The 24,176-nt window shown below is 40.3% G+C and overlaps 1 protein-coding gene across 12 annotated transcripts in view; it reads right to left on the reverse strand.

The window, feature by feature from the left end:
• Positions 1-24,176, reverse strand: part of NAV2 (neuron navigator 2) — a 538,301-nt gene that overhangs the window by 20,671 nt on the left and 493,454 nt on the right. For 9 of the 12 annotated variants that reach the window (XM_060275159.2, XM_088668311.1, XM_035117262.3 and 6 more), the window contains 11 exons: positions 22,626-22,691; positions 21,143-21,187; positions 18,400-18,560; positions 13,573-13,761; positions 10,336-10,388; positions 10,079-10,102; positions 8,744-8,818; positions 7,400-7,483; positions 5,700-5,811; positions 4,164-4,309; positions 588-760 (listed from right to left, as the gene is read on the reverse strand). In XM_060275159.2, the coding sequence (XP_060131142.2) occupies positions 588-760; positions 4,164-4,309; positions 5,700-5,811; positions 7,400-7,483; positions 8,744-8,818; positions 10,079-10,102; positions 10,336-10,388; positions 13,573-13,761; positions 18,400-18,560; positions 21,143-21,187; positions 22,626-22,691 (1,128 nt within the window). The remainder of the gene's footprint in view (positions 1-587; positions 761-4,163; positions 4,310-5,699; positions 5,812-7,399; positions 7,484-8,743; positions 8,819-10,078; positions 10,103-10,335; positions 10,389-13,572; positions 13,762-18,399; positions 18,561-21,142; positions 21,188-22,625; positions 22,692-24,176) is intronic. The other 3 variants (XM_088668306.1, XM_088668327.1, XM_088668294.1) reach the window with 2 other exon arrangements.

Here is a 24,176-nt window from a genome sequence, read left to right on the forward strand (position 1 = left end):
AATGCAATTTTTAGTGATGCCTGATTTTCTCAGAGTCAAGTATTCCCTGTTTTCTAATCTCTACTAAATTTTGTATCTTACCATTACACACAGTTGGCTATAAGGGGCAGTGGGAAATCATCTTAACCATGGAGGTTTCATGGAAGAAGAACATTCAAGCTTTGCAACACTGTTTACATTCACCATTTCCTGAACCCCTTCAATAACTTTTGACAGCTTCTCCTGACCCTTAGAGTCTTCCTCAAAGCTACAATCTGGAGTGGACGTTTCAAAAATGTCCTCTCACCATCACTTTGATGGCTTCTGGGTCTGATCTAGCAATTTAAGGTATACTGTGAATGAGTAAACATCACTCTATAAATGAACAGCCAAAAGCAAGCAAGAAAAAAGATAAAGCAAATAACCCACATTATAGTTGGCACTGGCTTCAGGTACCTGACTAAATAAACCTCCGCTGAAGAAAGTTTACTGAATCCTTAGTGTCTTGTTCTTTTATAGAGTCCACAGAAAAATGGACTCCAATTCCAGCATAAAACAACAGCAACATATCAACAGGAACTGTTTTTTAACTTGCAAACTCAACTCACAGTGAATTGGAATGGGACGTTCTCAGTAATGGCGTAGAGACAACTGAGCCATTGTGATGCAGTTTTGGCGATGAAGGCAGGGAATAATCCGTCATCTCCTCAATATCTGAATGAGAAGATGCTGACTTGGGTGACTTCTTTTTACCAAATGCTTGTTTGAAGGAACTACGCAACTGAAAGAAAAAGATCAGAAAAATAAAGATTATACATAAAACAAACTCTGCTTTATGACGATAAGTAAGGAACAGGAGAAAATAGTTAGCATGCAACACTTTAAAGAATGGTTACAGAAGTCCATTTTTGGCAGTACAAATTGACAATGGAAGTACAGATTGCCACTCTTCTGTTCTGGAAATCTTTACACTGTGTTTAAGAAGGACATTGTCTGAGACACTGCAAAAGTGTCTCATTGTCTGAGACACTGTTGACAAGCCCTATTCTGAAGCACACCTTTTCACTCTGAGACATTGCAAATTCTTTTCGGCTCAAGGACAATTTTATTACGGTGTTATCACAGGTTGCAGTTATGAAATGACATGGCTCAGATGAGGTTATTGATGCTGACAGAGTTAATCATGTAAATGGATTAGTTAGCTTTGTATTTTAAAATTTAAAATACATCTTTCTTACCTCATTGACCTGCCAGAGGAAGTACAAGCAAAAAGGGAAGCAGGAAGGAAAAAAAGACAAGTTTTAACAGATAAAGCCAGTGACAGGGAAAAGCGCCGGATTTCTCAGACAAACATGAACCCCACCCATCCACAAAAGCACACACAAAACAGATCATTTTACCAGGGAAAATAATAATTGTAAAGCATGTCATCTTATGATCAGAATAGGCCTGGGACATTTCAAAGAGCTGAAAGGATAATGTACAGAGTTCAATATAAATTAACATTGGGTGGGATTCACCTAGCCAGTCCTGTCAGCAGAAGCCCTGTGTAAGGAGTTCTGCTTGTACAACTGGGCTCTGTCTCCCTGTGCCTCACCTGAAATTGGCTTGGCTGGGGTCAAGGGAACCCCCAGGCCAGCATGTGGGGGAGAAGAGGGGGGATTGTTCCGACAGGGAAGCTGCAACGCTTGTGCAGACAGAACGATTAGAAGAGCATTATGATGAATTCCACCCATTATATTTTGCAAGTCACCCAAATTATCTCCTATCAGCCCAACAAAGGATCTCACATAATCCTTCAAAATGACATTGCACAAAAGCCCCATTCTCAACTTCTCCACCATATATTTAGTCACGTGCACATTTGTCGGATCCGAACATAATACCTCAGAATTACTGTACACAAAAACTCTATGATCATATTCTCTGCCACACACTCTGGCAAGTATACATTTGTAGGGCCTGCACACATGACCATAATCTCTCAAAATCACTGTACACAAAAGCCCTATACACAATCCATTAAAGTTACTGACCATAATAAGCCTATTCTCATTTTTTTCCATCACATGTTTCGTCAACTATACATTTGCAGAACCTCCTACACAAAACCAGGTCCACAATCCTGAACACATGCCCTGCGTGTATAAAACTGTACATGCGTAGAGACCCTTTCCACTCTTGGTCTGAGGTGCAGAGGTCAGGGAGCCTCAAGGAGAGACAATTCCTCTCCACGTGCTGACTAAATGAATGAATGAATGAATGCAGGAGGTGAGAACAGTGCTTTCGACTCTGTAGGTTACTGGAATCCCATAATATTCAGCTAAAACAAGAGCAGGCTTCAGGCTCACATGCTCTTTTCCATTGTAGACAGAAAGTTATTTCTGTCCCGTGACAGAATTTGCATTGTGGAACTCTGATAGGATAATGAAATTACTAGAGAAAGAAGTTTATTGAGGGTAAGGGAGGGCCCATGTTCAAACAAGCGTAAGTCAAGATCCAGAAGGGAAGGAAGTGCAGAAGCCCAGATACTGGAGAATGTTAATTTTGGCAACTCACCTGCAGTTTCATTGTTGCAGGGGTGGGGAAGTAAAAGCCTTAGTGGGGTGAATAGGATCTACAAGTCTTATGTTAGCTAACCATTTTTATAGGGATAGGAGGCAGCATCCATTTATTTGCTTACAACACACAAAATCCAAAGACGCAAAGGGACTACAGGAGCTAAGTTCTTCTGTTCAAACTACAATAAAAGCAACGTCACGATGGCAGAGGTAGTATCACAAAAAACGGGATTCGGTATCAGATACCTTTCCTCCAGCACATGGGACCTTGCATACAATAAGAGGTGAGCAATGAAGAAATGGGAAGTGAAAATGGTTATTTTGAAGGCTTCTACCACAAATTAAGTTTAAAGACTGATATACGTAGGTCTCACTTTCCGAACACAATGCATTCCCAGGAAATCATTCGTTAGGTTTGCATAACGAGTTGTTTCCTATGGGAACACTTCTATTCAATGCTTTCTCCCGCCATGCTTTCTGCCTGAAACTGCAGCAACCAATCAGCAAAAGCCAAACAAAGGAAAAGCTGATTTGTCCAATCACTCCTGCTCCCTGACCTGTACCAAACTCTCTCCCTCTGCCTGTAATGGTTGCCACCGACCAGCAAAAAACCAAGTAAGGGTTGGACAAACTCTGGCTGTTTGGATATCTGAATCCGCCATTTGTATAGCAAGGTTTGGGTATAATTCTTTGCATTTGGACAACTGAGATTTGGGATAACAAATGTTCCGATCGTAGGACCTGTGTGTATTTTTGTTTTGCCATGACAATAGTAAAAAGAGGGCCCAAGGTATAATGAACATAATTAATACTTTTCCTAAAGGTGAAACCAGACTACTCAAGAGAGTGGAGCTTTTCCTTATGCAGATAGCTTACACACACATTTATCATGGCCACAAATACTAATTACTATTTGACTGCTAGATTTTATCGACTGATTTCTATTTAAAGTAAAACCCACCACTTCCAACTCCCTGTGCAGATGAACAGCATAAGACTCAGTCATAGAGTTACTTTATGCTATACTTGACCTTAGCCAAAAGGCTGATGGTTACTTTTTAGTGTGAATTCTTAACAAGTATTGTACTGAAATTCACATTTCCACACCTATGGCATGGAAAATTCATCTGGAGGATCAACATGTGTTTGTGTGAAACTAATTCTTCCCTTGCATACCATTTTTCCAGTCAGAATTGTTTCCCCTTCTAGGCTACTGTTGGCCCCATTATATTAAAAATACACCAATTTTGGTGACAATAAGCTGAGACAGAGTCCACACTTCATTGAACAGCACAGTGGAAAGGGTTAAACCACCACTTCAGCTGCTCTGAAATTAGAAACCTTGTAGATGCATTTCAGGGAGGAGAAGAAAAGTGGGAGATCCATTCACAGATCTCCTGTGGTACAACATGTTGTTTGGATGTTAACCGCTTCCAGCTAAAACTTTGTCAAGTCCTAGAAATGGGCATAAGTTAATATTTATTCACTGGGTGTCCATCATACTAATTTTAGTTCAAGGCAGTGCATTTACAAAGACTACTTGGCTCATGTACTGTGTTTTCTGGAATGCTGATAAGACACACACTTCAGTTCATTTGATCTGCTCTGTTGAAGCATACGTACCCAGTTCTTTCTTTTCTTTTTCTTGGAGTCACATTCTATGTTGCTTCCCACACTGGAATGGCTGGTTGCGCTGTTAATGCTAGAGACACTGTCTGAGGAGTGCTGCCTCCGGATCCGCAAATCAGTGGTTTGCACAGTCCCACTTCCTAGATGGTAATTAAACGTAGTTAAATACATTCAGGAATGACATCTTCCATTCTCTTCCTATACATGGACATTCTCCCTTGCTGCCCCTTGCTATCACATGCAATCAAAATTGCCTGCCCCATCTTCTTCAGAGCCAGAGTGGTGTAGTAGACTCGTAATCTGGTGAACCGGGTTTGCGTCTCCGCTCCTCCACATGCAGCTGCTGGGTGACCTTGGGCTAATCACACTTCTTTAAAGTCTTTCAGCCCCAGTCACCTCACAGAGTGTTTGTTGTGGGGGAGGAAGGGAAAGGAGAATGTTAGCTGCTTTGAGACTCCTTAGAGTAGTGATGCAAGTAGATAAATAGGAACCGCTACAGGGGGAAGGTAAACGGCGTTTCCATGTGCTGCTCTGGTTTGCCAGAAGCAGCTTTGTCATGCTGGCCACATGACCTGGAAGCTATACGCCGGCTCCCTTGGCCAATAATGCGAGATGAGCGCGCAACCCCAGAGTCGGTCACGACTGGACCTAATGGTCAGGGGTCCCTTTACCTTTTTAGAGTAGTGATAAAGCGGGATATCAAATGCAAACTTCTTCTTCTTCTTCTTCTTTGCCAGCCCAGAGAACTATAATAGTCCTGTGCTGGTACTGGCTGGGGCATATGGTACCATATTTTTCCATGTATAAGACTAGGTTCCCCCCCTAAAATATTGTCAAAATTAGGGGGTGTCATATACACGGATACATCGCCCCCCATTTTCTTAAATCTGAGTCCCCAAAAATAGGGAGGGGGGTCTTATACATGGGAGCGTCTTATGGATGGAAAAATACAGTAGTTGTAGCCAAAACATCTGGAGAATTTAATCACTGAATCTCTGTTCCTCCTGCTATACTATATCCTAGCATAGATCCAGAAGTGGCCTCCAGTCACTTACGGACACACCGTTAAGACAGTGTTCATGGAAGACAATCTTACTTGGCCATGATTGATCGCCAAAGAAGAAGAAAGAAGACTATCCTAGCATGGCAGAATAGCATCACTACGTGGGTGAATCTTGACTGCTGAAACAACAGAGCACTGGTGTTAATGTTAGATGGAAGAGGCAGAGCAATGCTGATTGCTGGGTATAGAGACTGTGGCACTTGAAAAGAAACTGCTAGTGAGATGTGGGTTGCAGCAAGGGACCCTACTGTAATATTATGGGGATTTCGAAGCTACAAGTCTATGAACAGTATTAGTAACAATAGGCCTACCACTGTAAGAAATAACGTTCAGTTTGGTGATTAAACACATAGTCTATCTCTGGAAAAAGAACTCTGCAAAACTTTGCATCAGCTACTACCAAGGGGATGAATGCCCTTAGAGCGTTACACTATTATTGAAAGGGAAGGCTGAAATCTTTCCTTTACCTTTGCAGGCGAGCTCAGGTGTGTTAATTACACCATTTATGGCAGCCTGAGCAGCAGCGTTTTGTTTTTTCAGTAGTTCAATAGTTTTTCTTAACTCATTCAGTTCTGAATCCTGCAACACACACAAAAACAAACAAACAAATGAATGTTGCCTCTGGATTTTCTCCAAAGAGTGGTCAAGCAGCCTGAACAGCACTAAAAGTTGAGACCATGCAGTCAAGCTGGATGGATGTTTAATGGGGACTCTGAGGTGAGTCTGAATCTGATACCTGAGCAGTGGTAAGCTATGGAGACTTAGGAAGATTCTATGGATTTCACCTGTTTGTATGTTTGTCTAACCGATCAAAGATGGCTACAAGTAGAGAAGAATATCGGCTGTGCTGAACACATGATGTAAGGGTATAAGGACTTCTTACTTTAGTAGGAGGGTTTAAGGGTCCCTCAAATCAAACTGGCTGGAAACCATTATGCCACATGCTCTTATCTCTGTTCTGCCTTCTCCACATCATGACTCACTTCTTTAGGACACAGGCTATTTTCACAAACTCTTACAAGCACAACACACCTTGCTCATTCCTATTCTTTGTTGCTGCACCCTGTATTGAATGGTCCAGACTAATCTAGGATAGCTACTTGGGTTTAGAACACATGACAAAATGATGGTTTCCCACGCTCCCAGTGTTATGCTGTAGAACCCTTGTTTGCTCACTTCTGGCTCATCAGCTGTATACAGCAGAAAGGAATAAGCTGGTGCAAATCAGCATAAATTTATTAAACTGCAAACTGGATAGACATTCTAGAGCAACCTGAACAAGCCTTTAGATCATTTTATTTTAAAGTGCTCACTACAGTGATTATGATTATAGATCCCTGCCCCAACTGTAGCAAATTGAAATTTTTACAACAGCTCAAAGATGCAAAAGTGTCATGTCTGCATCTCTGTAGGATCTTATTTTAAAGACATTTCAGTTATTCTAAGATACTGTAGTTCTATAGTGGGTGGAAAATATGGTTTTCAATTTAAAATGCATTGCTAGATAAAATTAATAGAAAATGGATTATTTGTAGTTAATTGTTTGCATATATATATTACAAACACATGCAAAAAGCTGGATTAATAGTAATAAAATACTAAGGGAGTGTAATATTAGCCCAGAATACGGCCTGAAGACATCAGTTGGTGTTCTACTGCTGGAACTAAGCATGTCTGGTCCTGTAAACTCTCTTGAGAATGAAAGACCACCTGGGAACCAGAGGGAAGCTGCTTAGGGCTCTTTGGAGGAAAAACAGGATACAACTGAAATAAGTATTTATTGCTTCCAGTCATTGCATAATTGGTCTCTGCGACCCCTCCAATGTACAGGCACTGACATGCTCATTTTGTGGAAATGATGAGAGAGAGATAGGATGAATGTCAGGTTTAAAACACGGAGTGCAGGTAATAGGAACTAGTGACACCAGATAACATTTAGTTGCTAGTGCAAATCGTCTAACACCTCATTTTCACCCCACCACTAACCCCGGAGAGAAAGTTTATACTCAATTGTCACTGGCACGTCAGCAGCACATAGATGTTTGAGAAGTTTAGCTTCACTCTGCAGCCCGATCCCAAAGACATCACTTTACTGTGAACCCAATTTTAAAAGTTCTATTATGGAATCTACGTTCATGAAAAATGTACAAGTGAGCTTCAGACTTGCCTTCTGTTCTGCTGTCATGGTAAGGCTTTGTAGTCTAATGGTCATATTTCCTAAGCTCTGTTCAAATGCTGCCACGAGGTGAGCCTGTAAGTTGAATTGCATTACACAATCAAGACTGTACCTTTGTAGACTGTTTGCAGAATAATGCAGAAGATAACATTACGGCATGCAGAATGTAATCCACAACCAGCTAGTCAAGAAAGAACAGCATAGACAATTGAACCCTGGCGAACCTAACATTCCTGAGATGACAAAACCATCAAACTAAGTGGCCACACAATAACCACTGATGCTTCTGCATCTGGGTCTAAGTGTCACCTGCCATGAGCTTGCAGTTCCTGGCTTGGAGCTGTGAAAACTGCTCCAATCAGTCATAGCAAAGTGTCATAAACTGGCCTGTGAAGTCTTCTGGCCTCAGGTATGTTTATACATGGTGAATTTGCTTAGGATGGCAACTTTATAACCACTTCCTCCAAGCTAAGGAAAAGCCACGACAAATATTTATCCCGTATCTATGTGGTACAGTAAAGCCTTGTGCAGTCATTCCAGCATTGTTCATCATCAGCACATAGTTGCCTTAACCTAACTAACTGTTCTCACATTCACCGTGAAAACAACCATGAAGAGTATGATAACACTGGGATATGTGGCTCTTGCACCCTCTGGTCCCTATAAAAACAAGCCTGGCTGAACATGTGAGAAAAATGGGAGAAAATAAAACAGGCTTAGCATTGACTACATGTGCTATGAAGCTAAAATGTTTACTTAAAAAATACTGGAGCGAGTAATTCCCACTTGAAAAGATCTGCCAACTATTCAAAGAACCAGCGAAGAGTCTCAATTCAAATATTAGTAGGAAAAGAGGCATTTAAAGGGGGAACAGTTAGTACATTCCATAGTGCTGATTAAGGTGATCTCTCTGTTACATTTGGATAGTTGATTTGAAACCAGCCCAAAGGATCAAAAGATGTTGCTATTTGACAATTGTTCCAAGGGTAATATCTTAGTGGGTGTTAATTAGTACTGTATTAATTAATTGATCAGCAGAACCACCCCACCCTGTGCCCTTCCCAGATCTACTCCAGAGGGTTTGGGGAGCCCCTAGAACAGTTTTAGGGGGACACAGGGAGAGGAGGGGGAGAGACTCTGCTGCACAAGTGTAAATACTCACAGTAATGGGACACGGTATTTGGATACCACCCACAGTTAGTCTAAAATGTATTGCGTTTAAAAGTTAATGTATTTTCATTTATTTTTGATACCAAACTATATCTGAAATTCTTATAAACCAGCTCACTGTTTATCACCAGATTGTTTCTGTCTATCTATGTACATTGTACTCACATTGGCAGTCAACTGTGTTGTCAGAGCCGAGACTTTCTCTTGGGATGCATCCAACTCCCTCCTTAGCTTGCGAATCTAAGTATTATTTTGTTTGAAGAAACAATTTTCAAAATTAAGATACAAAAAAATTGAGAAAACGAATCTACCTGCTTTTGAAAATGATGAGAGAGAAAATGTAAACAGGAATCCATATCCAGACCAAACTAGAAAAGACAATATTCATAAACTAGTAGGCAGAGGTTGGGAATGACTTTTGGGTAGAGGGCTGGATCAAACAGTACCCAACCCTCCACGAAAGCAGCTGGTTTTGCATTTGGTACCAAATTTAAACAGCGGTTAATGTGAGCTGAGGTTGCTAAGGAACAATTGGGCTTGTGTGGCTTAAGAGTGTGCTTCTGATTGTTCCTTTGCAGCCATGCCTTGCATTCGGTGCTTTTAAAATCTGGTGCCAAAATGGAAGCTGTGCTGATTTTGGCAGGGATCAGATTCATTTGGTGTGACTGGGAGCTCTTGAGCACAATCAGTCCCACCTGGCAGAAGTGTGGCTTGAATTTGGTGCCAAACTTGAATGGCACACCACTGCTACAAAAGAACACTTGGGTATGTAGAAAACTGAGATAAGCACTAAAAAAGAAACCCACCAAAGGAAATTCAAACAACACACACTTAACAGTGTGGAGAATACTGCAAAGCATACACACTGGTGGGTTTTCTCTCTCCAGCAGGAACTGGTGAGTAATATATAGATCCCATGTTCAGTTTTTTGCTGAGGCAGGGCCAGAGATTCCTAAGGTATGTTGCATGTTGCCACTGAACCAAAAGTTTACACTTGAAGATGGGGAGTAATATTGCTGAACAGTAGCTTGGCCAGGCTGTTCAGTGTCTAGTCTAGTTTTGGTCTGGAAAATGAACAGCCTGCAACTTGAACACATCTAAGACCAGCGATGAACTGCAGACATCAATACGTACAATAGCCTTTTCTTAGCCTACGAACTTAATGTAACTCTCAAGGCCAAGAAATACAAATATGCAAGAACCTTTTATTTTTTTTATATGAGCCAGTCTGCGCACCATGTATGACACTGGGTACATACAGCCCTCTTACATACACAGTTCTGCACATAGGAGGGAGCCTGACAGGGTTGGAAAGAAGAGATTTACTCATACGGGGAAGCATATGCCGAAGGGCAGGATACTGCAAGACACTGTCTTAGGGTCATTGATTTTATAAAAGCTGAGACTATTGCCATCATGAATGCCAGACTTTTTTTTTAAGTGTGCCTAACATGAAGGCTTAAAGATTACTAATATGAAAGAAAAGGAACTCTTCCTTACCTCTGACTGACATTTCTCTTCAGGCTGGAAAAAATAAAGTCATATTGATTATTTATTTGAAACCAAATAACATTGTCCAAAAACAAAGGGAAGAAATTATCGTAGATGATTTTGCATGCTTAAGTATCATAGAAAGCAAGAGGATGTAAGGGTACTGCTAAGCACAGGAATTATTTTGGTGCAATTTAAGTATGTTTAACATTTTGTGTGCCCAATTCTGAGCATTAAGATAGTCATTTCCGTTTTATGACACTCACCGTTGAGTAAATAGATGATGTACTTGAAACCAAAGAGAGAGAGGATCCATGCACTAAAGGAAACATAAAATATGCAAATTGCTCAACTGATTACTTGTGTACAACACAGTAAATGACAGCAGATAATTCACTGTGGATGCTGCTAGCAGGTTTAACATTTCATCAGCAGCCTATTAAAAAATTGCATCACCAGTCATAAACATATTTACTCAAAAAAATCTTTGCAGAAGTGTCAAGAAGTAAGCTGAAATAAATGGAAGCATTATACAGAGCATACCCAAAAATGGTCTCAAAATAAAGTTTTTTTTAATTTAAAAAATCATTATTGGGATGTAAACATTTGCCTGCCTCTTATGTTTCATACATTACAAAGTTATGATAGTGCATGAAAAATGAAACAGAAGATGATGAGAAGCAGACAAAGTAAAGGTTAAACTGACCAGTCCAGTTTCACCATATGGTTGGCCTGAAGCATAAACAGCAAAAGGGAGTTAAAAGGTTTTACAAATAAAGAAGGCTGAATATCTAGGTGTTAATATAGGTAAAGACTCATATTAAGACAGCAAAGAGGGGGAAAAAGGAATATATTTTGACATTTTCTCTAGTGCGGGATTCCCCATTCTGGTGCCTTCCAGATGATGCTTTAGCTGAGATTCCTGCATTGCAGGGGGTTGGACTAGATGACCATTGGAGTCCCTTCCAACTCTACGATTCTATGATTCTAGGGACACAATAGTAGTAGCCTATTAACATCTGGAGGGCAGCAGGTTGGGGAAGTCTGTTCAAGGGGGATAAAAGTGGGGAAAATACAAAAATATGCTATTGCAAAATAAGCAAATTCAACTGGCTTAGAAACAGATTTTGCTGAGGCAAGACTTAACAACTGCATGTTTATTGCACTAAAGAAAATAAATGAATAAAAATCTGGAAGTGCCAATAAATAAACAACAAACAAAAGGGGGGGAACCCCAAGAACCAATCTGTATTCTTAAAAACGATTTCCACAATGACAGAGAAAGAAGTTTGTTTAATATGCAATTTACTTCATGGGTTGAATCAAGTTTAGAGTACAGAAACTAAAGTCAACAGAACTTTAAAGTGGAAGTGGTTCTATGTGCATGATCCAAATTTAACCCTGTTCGGGAGCCCAGTCCCTGTGGGACTATTGAAAACATGCAGGCTAGCTCTACCTGCATACACATGATCAACATACTGAAGTGGGATTGGTTGAATGGTCATTCTACATGGATGGGTATCGAAATCCCAATTGCCGTCCTTGCTGAAGGAGCGTCACCTGTGTACATCCGTACCTCTACTGTCCTTCAGAAGGATGCTGACCACACATCATCTGGGTGTGTGGCTGGCATGTCTCAGTGTCAAAGGGGCACAGCTAGCCTATGTGTTCTCAATAGAGAGTACCTGATTCGGGCTACAGTAATATTACATTTCACAAGCTCAATAACCATATACCATTAAGTTCCTACTTTCAGTAGCAGCTCCATTCTGCTATGTCTGGCTTCTTTGGGATTTTTCCTTGTAAACTTTGAAATAGGATTGTGTTAGACATTTCCAACAATTTGTAAGGGGACCTTTCCAGGAAAATAAATTCTATGGTGTGCTCATAATCCCCAAGTAAGAAAATGATTCTGTCTTAAGTAATTTAATTTTACATTAATCAAATACAACTAATATTTTGGTAACCTCTTATTGACCTAAATGTGTGTGTATGTGAGTGTGTGTATAAATATATATGAAAATCTGAATACTGATTGTGATTTTCTCTTGCTTCAGAACTGTATATTAAATTACTCTACTTTTGGACTTATATTAATCTTGGCATGCCAAGCATTTTGCATATTTCATTCTGTATGCTCTCAATTTCTCCTTTATTAAAGGTTATAATTCTCAAAGCGTGCCATAGCCAAAGGAATGAAAATAGTTTTAAATGCCATTATGAATTAAACTAAAAATACATTCATTGCTACTGTTGCATTGTCCACATAATTTGTGGAAAAGGGCAAATCAGAAAATCATATTGGCCTATTAATGATTTAATAGTTTGACATGAAAGTCAAGAAGCAAAGGGATTTTTTTTGCCTTGATTCATGTCATGAAAACAACTATTTGTTTTGCTTTCTTCCGTGGCATTCACAATAATTTTATAACATGTATTGCAATACATACAAGGACACAGCAAATTCTAACTTTGGCTGGGAAATTTGGCAGTGTGAAATAGAGCAGTAGAGCCACCACCATATTTGAAGCCCTGACACTAATGCTGACTAAGTAAGGAGGAGGGGACACTATTTTTAAATTTTTCACTGCACCAATTCCAGGCTGATATAGCAAAGATGTCCAGATTAGAGAGCTCTTTGAGAGCCAGAAACCAGCAGTTCCTTGAACGGTCCACCTGACTGCCACCTATTGGGACCTAGAACTGCAGCACGAAATAGGCAAGTGATCAATCTCTCTCAGCAAGACAAGTGTTTAAAGTGGGTGAACAGCATATGAATCCAAATCAGCACTTCAGCTTTTGAAAAATAGTTCGTTTCTAGGCAACATTGCAACTTCAAATCCTGAAAATATGATGTTGCATGTGCCATAACTGAACTTTCCCAAATGAAATCACTATCCACAACCACAGGCACTCACAATCCGCATCTGACAGACAGTATGAGAAAGAAGCCTGAGCTACGGAAGACAAAGATCTACTCTGTTCAAGTTGGGAAAACGCTACTTGGAACACCTTGAACTGAAAGGTAAAGGAAATGAATTTTAGAGGCTCTTAAAAGATACGGAAAATGGCACCATTCACATTTATATAGAGGGAAACAATAAGCAGTTGATTATGAAATGTAGTGCATCTTAAAATGCAAGGACACAAATATTTATGCAAGGATATTCTTCAGTAAGAACCATTAGGATTTTAGGAGGTATTTTACAGAATGTGTTGACATCTGAAAGCAATGGTTAAATGTTTTAGTGGCAAATTATTACCACATTAGGACTCAAGTAAAACATTTCCATCACCTCTGTTTACCTCATTTAACAATTTTTTTTTAAAAAAACTATATTTTATATTTGCAATTTTACTTAAATATATAAACAAGTCAATGTTAATCAACATGATGTTTAAACACTTGAGAAACTTTAATCATGTTTGATTCAGTTTATCCCCCAGCAAATTTCAATTGGAAACTTGATCCAACTTTTGAAAAAGATCTTCAGCTCACTTACCCTCTTCAAAGCCATCCCGGAATGACCCCGAACGGCTCATTGTCCTACTCTTTTCATCCAGTGACATTGAGCTGTTCCGGAACCGGGTGTCACTGTAAGGATCATAAGGGCCATCCGCATTAGAAAGACTGTGCGTCCGTAGCATGGTTGGGTTTGACAAGCTCATCTGGGATGCTGTGGTGGGGCTTGCTAGAAAGCAAGGCAGACACAGAAAGTTCAAAAATTTATGCACGTGCAACTACCAAAAGAAGCAACACTATCACGACAAAAAGGTACCAGTCTCTGTCTACATCTGATTAACTGAAACGCTATACAAAGCTGACAATGATACAAAGTTGATTTCAGCACATGACATTGAGCTCATTGAGCAATCTTCTAATCACAGACATTCATATTCCACACAGCCTTCCATGTTTCCTCCTACCCTCATTCCCATGTCCCCTTGAATTTTGGAGTTAGCTTGGTTTGAGTTACACCTGCATCAGTATCATGACCAACTATGCTATAGCACTACCGTAGCTTTGAGCAGTGATCAAGGCATAGGGAAGGCAAGCAAAAGTCCCCAAGAACTCTGGGGTCCAGAGACAAGGACTGCAGATGCCTAGGCACAGGCTCCAAGACAACTCCAGACCTCACCCGAGATGAGTCCTCCTGAGTCAAAACCCCAAAAACAACACTCCTGGGTCAGAACTCCTTCAAAAGAATCACTACTGTCATCACTAAGGGCCTCTCTATCTTCAGTCTGCCACCTGGGAAAGAATATAATGCACCTAGGCATATATAACTGAGCTGCAAAAGAGCGCAAGGACTGCCGCTTTAAACATTTTTAGCTACAATGGCATACAGGGAGTGGGTGGCACTGTGGTTTAAACCACTGAGCCTCTTGGGTCTGCCGATCAGAAGGTTGGCGGTTCGAATCTGTGCAATGGGGTGAGCTCCCATTGCTCTGTCCAAGTTCCTGCCAACCTAGCAGTTCAAAAGCATACCAGTGCAAATAAATAAATAAATAGGTACCACTGTGGCGGCAAGGTAAACGGTGTTTCTATGCGCTCTGGTTTCCGTCACGGTGTTCTGTTGTGATGCTAGCCACATGACCTAGAAAGCTGTCTGTGGACCTTGGCCTTGGCCTGAAGCGAGATGAGCACAGCACCCTATAGTTGCCTTTGACTGGACTTAACCATCCAGGGGTCCTTTACCTTTTACCTTACTAATGGCATATGTGGGTCTTGTTTGAGCAAGGTGTCTTGCTTGGAGCTGTCCATGGTACTGCTGTCCCTACACATTCTGACTGATTAACAGTTGCCATCCCTTTGACTTCCTAATTGTTCGGTTTCTGATAATTAGTTCTCATGGGAAACTTACAGATTCTGGCTTCACACAGTTAACTCAAGGCAGTGTCAATTTACTCTTGGCAGAAAGCCAAGGTCTGCCTGGCCTGTAAACTACTCTCTGTTTGGTTAATGACCAGCACTGAACTCTGTTATCTAGGAATGCTAGCACAGTTGAATCTTGTTGGGTGTTAGGAGTAGGAGTGCTGCGTAAGGTTGGTTGCTTTGCTTTGTATGCAAAAACTCTGCTGGTTTTCTTTTCTTTTAATAAATCCTGTAAATAGTTATTCTGCGTCTAGCCGACTAGTCATTTCCACCTCAACTGGCTTCTGCGCTGTGCAGGAAAACTCTGCTACGTTTGGGCTAAAGCCACTAGAGCTATGCCTGACACTTCAAAATTCTAAGACTAACACCATGTCTGTTTCCTACCACCCACTGAAACCCTATTCCACCTACTGCTGCACACTCTGGCTTGGAGCTAATCCAGATCAGTGAAAATACTTGTGAAAGCATAATACTAATTATGGTTAGCTCCAAAAACTTAACGAAGGGAATGTTACAAGCAAGAGCAGGGCAGAGAAAAGAGTGCAAGTCCACGGGGCACTCATGTACAGTTAGAAGACTGGATGGCATTATATCTACACTGCTTTTCATTGGTAATCTACATCAAACAAATGTCTCCTCATATGCATCAATTCTATAATTATCAGTGGATTTGGAGTAATTTTCTATCAAACAAAATCCATCACCCAAAGTAACAAAAATGATGATGTGTACAGAGAATGAGTGCTGCTTGTTATTCATTCTAGTTCCAAGAATCAAAGCTCCACTTCCCATTTCATATAGAGTTAGCATTAGCTTAGAATAAAATGGACTCAGGTTTTACCATCATACTAGCACAGTTGATGGGACGGGAGAAACAAAAAGCAATCCCTGCAAAAGGCATGAATCTCAAGTTGTTCACTGCAAGTGTGGTCTGGCCTATTTCTTCCATCCTTTCAAGAAAGCAAAAGTTCTAAGCAAGCAGTAAAAGCTGCAGGAACAGGCTATATAGGTTTGCATCTCTTACAACATGTGTTTTACTTAGATTTCATTGCAGTGTCTTGGCATTTTATTTTATGTCATTACTGTTGGTACCTGTGTTAGGCACTAGCTGATGGAAAGGTGGGGTACAAATTTAACAAAGAAATAAATTATATGGTAAATATATAATCTGGCGTGCTCTGGTCCATGGGGTCATGAAGAGTCGGACACGACTAAACAACTAAACAACACAACAACATATAATCTTAATCAAGAACTTTGACACTTTATTAACAAGATTCCTTGAAATAAACTTTTTTTAAAAGCTCCTTGAAGATGGGACTACTTCAAGGAAGAAATCAGTAAATTACAAGGATAGGCCACAGGTTTCTGCAAGTCACAAAGCAATGCCCCATGGGTGTATACTTAGCTTTTTCATATATAGTCATTCTTGTAAACTGGTGAATGTATTTAAACATAAGAGTCAAACAAGAGCAAAGTACTCCAGGGTTTGTTTTCAGGGAGAAATAAAAAATGGAAATGTACAATTTTTCATAATTAGTATCTGGAATTAAAACAGGGATATATGTATGGAATTTTCTTGAGGTAAGGCATTTACAGGACTGGGTTCCCAGGACGAAGACTGTGTTAATATAGCTAGAGCTCAGGCTATAGTCCAAGTGAGCTTTAAAGGACAGGAAGAGTATGGGGTTTGAGAATCCTGAATGTGAATGATATGGCTGTTAAGCCACACACTGATAGCTGAGGTTCCATACCGGTTTGTCAAATAACACTTTTTTATATTCAAGTTCATAAGTTTATTGTTCTAACCAAATGTCATGACAAACTTGTAGAAATATTGCTAATACAATGATACAGAACATACATCCACAAAATAAGCCATCTTTCATGATGAAAGACGGGGAAGATATCATATACACCCAACAACCTTGAATCTAGCTTGATTTCAGATTAAACCTCCAAATCTCCAAAACAACTTACAGCCAGTGCATATAGGGCCATTCAAGATTACTACTTTTGAAAGAAACCTTCAGGGTTTGCTCTAAGATTAGCTATAATGCTCCTTTTTATAACACTTCACTTCTATTGTTACTTATCGTGGCAGATCATAATTTTTTAATAAACTGTTGAATATTACATATCTATATATGCATAAAATAAGCTCTATTTTTATATCAGCAGCAATGCTATACACATCCATAGGAAAAATGCCTAATTTAACTACCCTTCCCACTTTTCTTCTCCTGGGACAACTGGTTTCGTATTTCACTCTTTTTTTAGTGATTTACTTGGCAACCTTGGCAGCAAATTTTCTTAGCATCTCAGTTATTTGGTCCCTGGACCAAATAACACTGTTGTAACATGACTACACAAACAGGGCAGTAGTATCTTTTGCTAGCATTAGATATCATCAGGGAAGAGCAATTAATGCCATATATGGAGTACCATCAGTGTAAAGATCTCCTTGGCCATGGACCATGGATAAATTGCAATTAAGTGTGATTAGGACTGTTGTGTAGCAGAATCCTCTGCTCACAGAAGAGAAGGGCATGAACTGAGTATCTCCCACAAGAGATGGCAGCTACTTCCCTTCCCAAGCTCTGAAGCAGGAATGGTCATTGCTATTCAGGCCCTTTCTACCATGTTTGGTTAAATCAGGCACCCCCAAACTTCAGCCCTCCAGATGTTTTGGACTACAATTCCCATCTTCCCCGACCACTGGTCCCGTTAGCTAGGGATCATGGGAGTTGTAGGCCAACAACAGCTGGAGGGCCGCAGTTTGGGGATGCCTGGGTTAAATTATAGTCTCTGTGTTTGGGATGATAGTGCTGCAGTGCCTACTTTTGCCTCTTGCCTTACTGACCACCATTGTGTGGCCCTCAGATGCCTGTCCAGAAGGAACTTTGTCCCTTGTTCCCCACCCCTGGGAAACATCCCATGCTGATATACCCTTAAGGACATGACAAAACTGCCTATTTCCCCCCGGCACTCTCCTCTCTCGGATTGCTAGTCCAGTTACTGCTGGCCTTCCTAAGGCCTCCTTTGCGGAGACATCTGTCCTGGGTCTTAAAATCTTTGTGTTTGGCTTCTCCCATGCCTATCTCTCTGTACTTGCCTACAGACTCCCTAGCTTGACCTTTCTCCCCTGATTAAAATATACCTCATAATGTAGCCTGCCATATTGAAAGGCCTAGAGAGTTGCTAAGCACTCCATTCTGGGCGATTGATGATATATAAAGCATTACAATGATATGGAGGAGGAGAACGACTGAATTTAAATAAAATTATTTTTTTAGAAAATATTTGATTCTGAGTACTATCACCATACAGTTGTGCTGGCAGAGATCCCACTTTAGTTTGTGGTGAGGAAAAAAAACCAATGCGCTATCTGTTACTTTGCAAAGGGAAGCATGCTAAACATGTTCCAATTATGAAAAGCAAATAGTTCACTCACCCAGTTGGGAGAAGTTAAATCTAGTTCCGGAAGGTGATGTGATGCTGGAACCAGAGGAAAATGGAGAACTGACAACCGTATCCTGAAGTCCTCCTGCAGAGTGTGAACGCAGCCATTCTTTTGCTTCTTCTTGACTGCGAAGTTGCGATGAAGGAGTATACCTGTGAGACAAAATAAGCTTTAGCATTTGCTCAAAAAAAATGTTTCGTTTACCGAAAATCCATAAGCATGTGGACAGGAAAAAAGGCAGCAGGCCTGAAAGAAGTCTCCTGCCTACCAGAGGCCTTTTCTTTTCTTTTCTACATTGGATTGTGCCAGTAGAAGGAAGTTAAATGGGGTGGGTGGGGGAGACTTTGGGAGTCTGATACATGGCTTATCTTATATTCAAGCCATGTAAATTATCAGAATTTCACTTCCGAGACAAAAATGTTTGAATTTCATTTTACAAATGTTGGCTGAGTATCCAATCTCATGTGAAATTCTACATTTCAGCACAGGGCAAACATGTTGTTGGAAAGGTGGGTGAAGGATATGTAGAAAGAGTACATAGTGAAGCAAAATGAGATGCATATAAGCATCCATGAAAAGAAATACAGTGAATTCAGAGGAAGCTTTCACATGGCTAGAGATTAACAAAGCAATCTCTTCCTGGGCCTCCCAGCCACAGGGATAATTGGAGTGGAGAAATCACAACTGCGTCCAAAGCTTCAGACTGGTGTGGCAGAGGAAACCACTCAGAGGAGCCCAGTTCCCTCTCAATGGTCCCAGCGGATCTTTAGCCTTCCCTGCTCTGCATCACTTTGAAATATCTCATCGAAAGGACTTGTGTTGGCTACTGCTGATGGAAAGATTTCTGGCAGCAGCTCCCAACCAGCCAGCATTTTCTGTGGTGGCGAAGCCTCCTTGCCTACAAAACCAGGCAAACATGAAAGACTGTGTGGAATATGAATGTCTGTGATTAGAAGATTGCTCAATGTCATGTGTTGAAATCAACTTTGTATCGTTGTCGGCTTTATATAGCTTTTCAGTTAATTATATGTGGACAAGAGACCTATTTGTATCCTATACTCTAACCAGCAGACTGAAAAGTGGGGAAGAAATAGTATCTTTGCCCGGTTGTGTGGAGAGAGTTTGTACTTTTATGTGCACCTTATGAAAGTGCCTATTTACAAGCTTGGTGTAGCTTTCTTAGGGATAGACACTGCTTCCAACTGCCGTATTCTAGCTATGTCTAGGAAATTCTGGATGTATTGCTTCTTTTGGTAGTTGCATGTGCATAAATTTTTTAACTTTCTGTGTCTGCCTTGCTTTCTAGCAAGCCCCAGCACAGCAGGCCAGATGAGCTTGTCAAACCCAACCATGCTACAGACTAATGCAGTGTCTAGGCAGAAATCACTGAAATGTCTGGATGTATGACAACCCATGTCGGAAGTCTAGATGGTGGCGAAGATTTTGAGATTTTGCAAAAAAAAGAAAGTTCAACAAAAAAACAAAAAAATGGGGTGGAGGAACCCAGGTTAAGCCCATTTATATGCAAATATAAAATTTTGTGCATGGCAGGTTCTGTATCACAGTGATCATCATCCTCAGTTATTTTTTAGTCTTTTTTTTAGTCTTTGAAGTAAATGAGAATGCACAACTTTTAAGAGGGTACTGGCAACACCACTGTCTCCCTGCCATCAGCCTTGAATTTCGAGTATTGGTTTCAGATACTGAAGATAAAAGCCATTCATGTGTATAGATCTTTCAGAGATTGGAGCCATAAACAGGCACACAAAGTTTAGCACAATATGCTAAAGAACAAAAGTGTAAATACCTACCTCTTTGACATTCAAATACTTTAAACTTAAAAGATGTCATTCATTATTTAGCTGGAGACATTTGACAGGCACAGAAAACAATTCAGACAGACCAATCTCTCCCCACCCTCACCCCACAAATTAGCAAAATGCTTTTAGCACCTAGCTCAGTGTGACAATCAAAGCTGCTACAAAGAACAATGTCTTTGTAGTGCAGAATAAATTGCAGCTCTAATGTAAAGCCATCATTTCCGTTATCTAAAAAAGTATTTATAATACAGTCTGAAACTGAACTGTTTTGCCAGATACTTTCCACTGAGTTAGTTCAGCACTTTCATTTTGTTGTATTCAAGTTAATGAACCTGGTAAACTTAATAAACATGTTTAAAGTCTACTTTCTTTACAAAAGAAACATATTCTTCTGTGTAATTTCTCTTAATGTTAGATCACATGTATTATATGTTTTGGAAGCAGACATTTATGGAGCACCTGATTGGTTTGATACTTTTTTGTATTTAAAGTACTAGTACAGCTATTGTATTGTAAAATGTGCATTTTTAATGACCTCTAAATTCCTCTTGATCTGCATTTCAGAAGTTACACTGTGAGAATAACATCAACTAGTTACTACTTTGGTCGTAAAAGCTGCAAATTATTGCTTGCAAATCAAGCTCAGTAATGGTTTGTGAGATGCGCTTTTCGAAGAGCCAGCCAGCTACTGTTGCTGAGACGTTATCAGATGGAAAGAAGCATGTAGGGTAAAGGAAAGGGGGCAATGACCTGCTTTGAAGAGGCTGAGGGAGGAAGGAGGAAGAGACTGCAGCCAGGCACTGCAAAAGCTGAGACCATCACCACCAGCACTACTGACGGCCACAAGAGACACACAAAGCAAAGCTCCAAAAACCACATGAAAAACTGCTTATGCTATGTGGAAACACCAATACCTGAGTCCTTTCTTAGGCAAAGTGTTCCTATCAAGATGAGGGTCACTGTAGAAAAGTTAAAAGAAAAGAACTTCAGAAGAAAAGAACGAAAGAGAAGGATTAAAGATCAGCTTGAAAGAGAGGAGAATTTACTATTAAACAGCTGCACCATGGTACTGGAAAAGATAACGAGAGCCCCTGCCAAGCCGACATGCAAAAACCCTTCTTACCACGTGTGGGTTGTGTTATATACAGAACATGCACAAGGGACCATGCAAAATGAAGACTTTGGACCCTCAAACCACTTAACTGCGTGTAAGCAGCAGTTTACTTTTATGTGACTTTTCATGGTCATTTGAAGATAGGGATCACACAGTGACCTTCCTGTTTCTCTTCTACAAATGTGGCTGGAAAAAGCTAGCTTTTAATACGAAGTGTGCAGGCCTCAGAAGAATGCATTTAGGACACAGATGGCCACAATCTTGTTTTAATGCTATCTCTAACAAATGCACACCACTGAAAATGGCGACTAGGCAAATGACCAACCAACAGGGATCCGCGTTTCCACTTTTAGGAGACCAGGGTACTACTGTGGTCCAGATCACATGTGATTGTTCCTGGCATCCTATACACAGTAGGAATGGCTATTGTTATAAATTCTCACAAGGGCCACCAATAGCAACAAATATATTTGCTTTAAATAAGGTGTGACAGGTGTGTGTTGATAATGCCACTGTACGAGACATTTAAAAAGCAGTTGCCACAAATGCTCTTAAAATATACTGCTTTAAACAAACTAATAATAATTTTGGATTCTCCAATGGCAAGACTTTCAATCTAGCTGAAAAGGTATCCCCACCTACTGAAATCTGAAATGGTACCCGGCCGTGCAGGAGACATAGAAGCGTGAGAATTAATTCTCTATCAGTTACTGGTGTCAGATGAACAAAGCACAGATGACAGCAAGATGACAGCAACAGTACTTCTGACATATTTTGCTCCCTTCATTTTTACAAGGACACACACACACACACCCCTACGATCCTCCCTCTCCCACCCCACAAGCCAAAATGGGTGAGCAACTTGTAACAGGAAATATATTTCAGCCACGCTGGGAGGGTGGGGGATAGAGGGATCAAGACAAAAAGGTGACACGGCCTGAAACGTGAGGGAAAGCAGCATGCCACCAGAATGCTGAAATGCTAGTGAGAGTTTACGCTGGTAGATAAAATTATAGAACTTTAAAGAGATCGTTCATTTTGTCCTTGGAAAAACTGCTGCACTCCCCGGCTTTTCCACATGCCTCTCCCCAGAGTAAACTGGGACACAGCGCTGTAAAATGGTCTCTCACTGGCATGTCTTTTGAGTGACGGTTTACACATCCCAGTGAAACACACACACTCTTCACTGAGCACAATCTTGCACAATACACTTTGGGCTTCTCAAGTGTGAAAATGAACCTTCTTGGCTGTTTGTGCATTCTACTGCCCTGAGACAGCATTACCTGTCCTGCCTCCTGGGTAAAGTATTTCTGCAGAATTTGGGACTAGCAGCAGGGGAAGAGAGAGGGCTAGAAGAATAAAGTCCAACAAGACAAAAACAAAAACAACAAAAAGAGAGAGGAATATTAGCACAAAAGGAAGAAAGGGAAAGAGCGTTCGTATGTTACGATGCCACAGCAAATTAGAAAGTTCTAAGTGGAAAAAAGTTCTACAATGGGGTTAGACAAGCTTCAAAATTTCTTTCAACTCCTGTGGTTTTACACTGGAGAAACATTTAATGTCAGTTCCAACTTCTTCGTTTTGTGGTTTCTTATCCACACAGCGGTTGCATGAGCACCATTTCCCATAGGAATGCAAACTGACAAGGATCTTGAACAAATGGGTAAGTTGGCATGCCGTTGCAGATCCACGACCATAAAGCAAAATTGATAGGTGCCATTCCCAAAACAAAACAATCTGAGGAATTGCAGATACTAGAACCCAACTTTTGCTTTGAGTGATGAACCAATCATTGAAATGGATCTGGGAAAGATCTAAATACATGGGTCTGCCTATTTGTGATGTGGATATGGAGGGCAGAGAACAACTGGCAGCATTCTGGTGAAAATGCTTTTATTTAGGACAACAAACCTCCCCAGCTGCCATAGCCCAAGGTGGGTAGGAATCGTATCATTCCTACATTCTGTAGAAGGCTCAGCACATCTCTTTTGCAAGAAAAGGTAAATGTAGTAATATAGCTACAGCAGAAGTATAGAACAAAAAGCTCAATCTATCATCAATTATACAAGAAAAAGTGACATATACATTTTGTCTTTGTTTAGCTCCTGGTGCCTACCTTCTAACTTGCCCTTACTCATCAGATCAAAATTGTGGTAATAAGTAAGATCAATGAAAATAGTTCACTTTTGCAATCAAAATAAATATAGGGTGACAAAATTAAATTGGATTACTTAGTCATCATAACTGTGATGGATATGTCCAGAAAGGAACAAGAGATACTAAACCTTCAGGCCAAACTACACCGTGAGGTTAAGAACATCATTAAATGCAACTTTGCAGCTAATGTGCAGGCTTCTAAAAATACAAATTACATCATATTGATAATTAATGGGAACAGAGTAGATATGAAGAGGGAATTTAAGTCTTTCATCTTCTGCAATCCTAAAGAAAATCTCTCTTCTGAAGTTGGTATTTGCTTTGGGCATTAGTGGAATAGTTTCCTCCACATCAAATACCAGCATCACGGGAAGGATTTTTCTCAGGACTGCAGCAGAGGCTTAAATTCCATATTCTGGTCTGTCCTGGTTCAGTTAATTATTTGTTACTTAAACCAGATAATGCAATTTGCATTTATTTTAAAGGCACATTAAATGTCATATGTAGTCTGGCCCCTAGTATTTCAAAGTACTTAAAATTCATTATCTCAGTAATTACCAATAGGCCAGTATTACTGTCCACATGTTAAAAAGGGAAGAATGGAGCGGATTGATAATGGCTTGCCTTATCTTGCAAATTTGTGGCTGATGTAAGATTCCCGACTCTCCCTATGTCTC

The sequence above is a fragment of the Zootoca vivipara genome, chromosome 1, assembly GCF_965207765.1.
Source record: "Zootoca vivipara chromosome 1, rZooViv2.hap1.1, whole genome shotgun sequence".
Classification (NCBI taxonomy): Eukaryota; Metazoa; Chordata; class Lepidosauria; order Squamata; family Lacertidae; genus Zootoca; species Zootoca vivipara.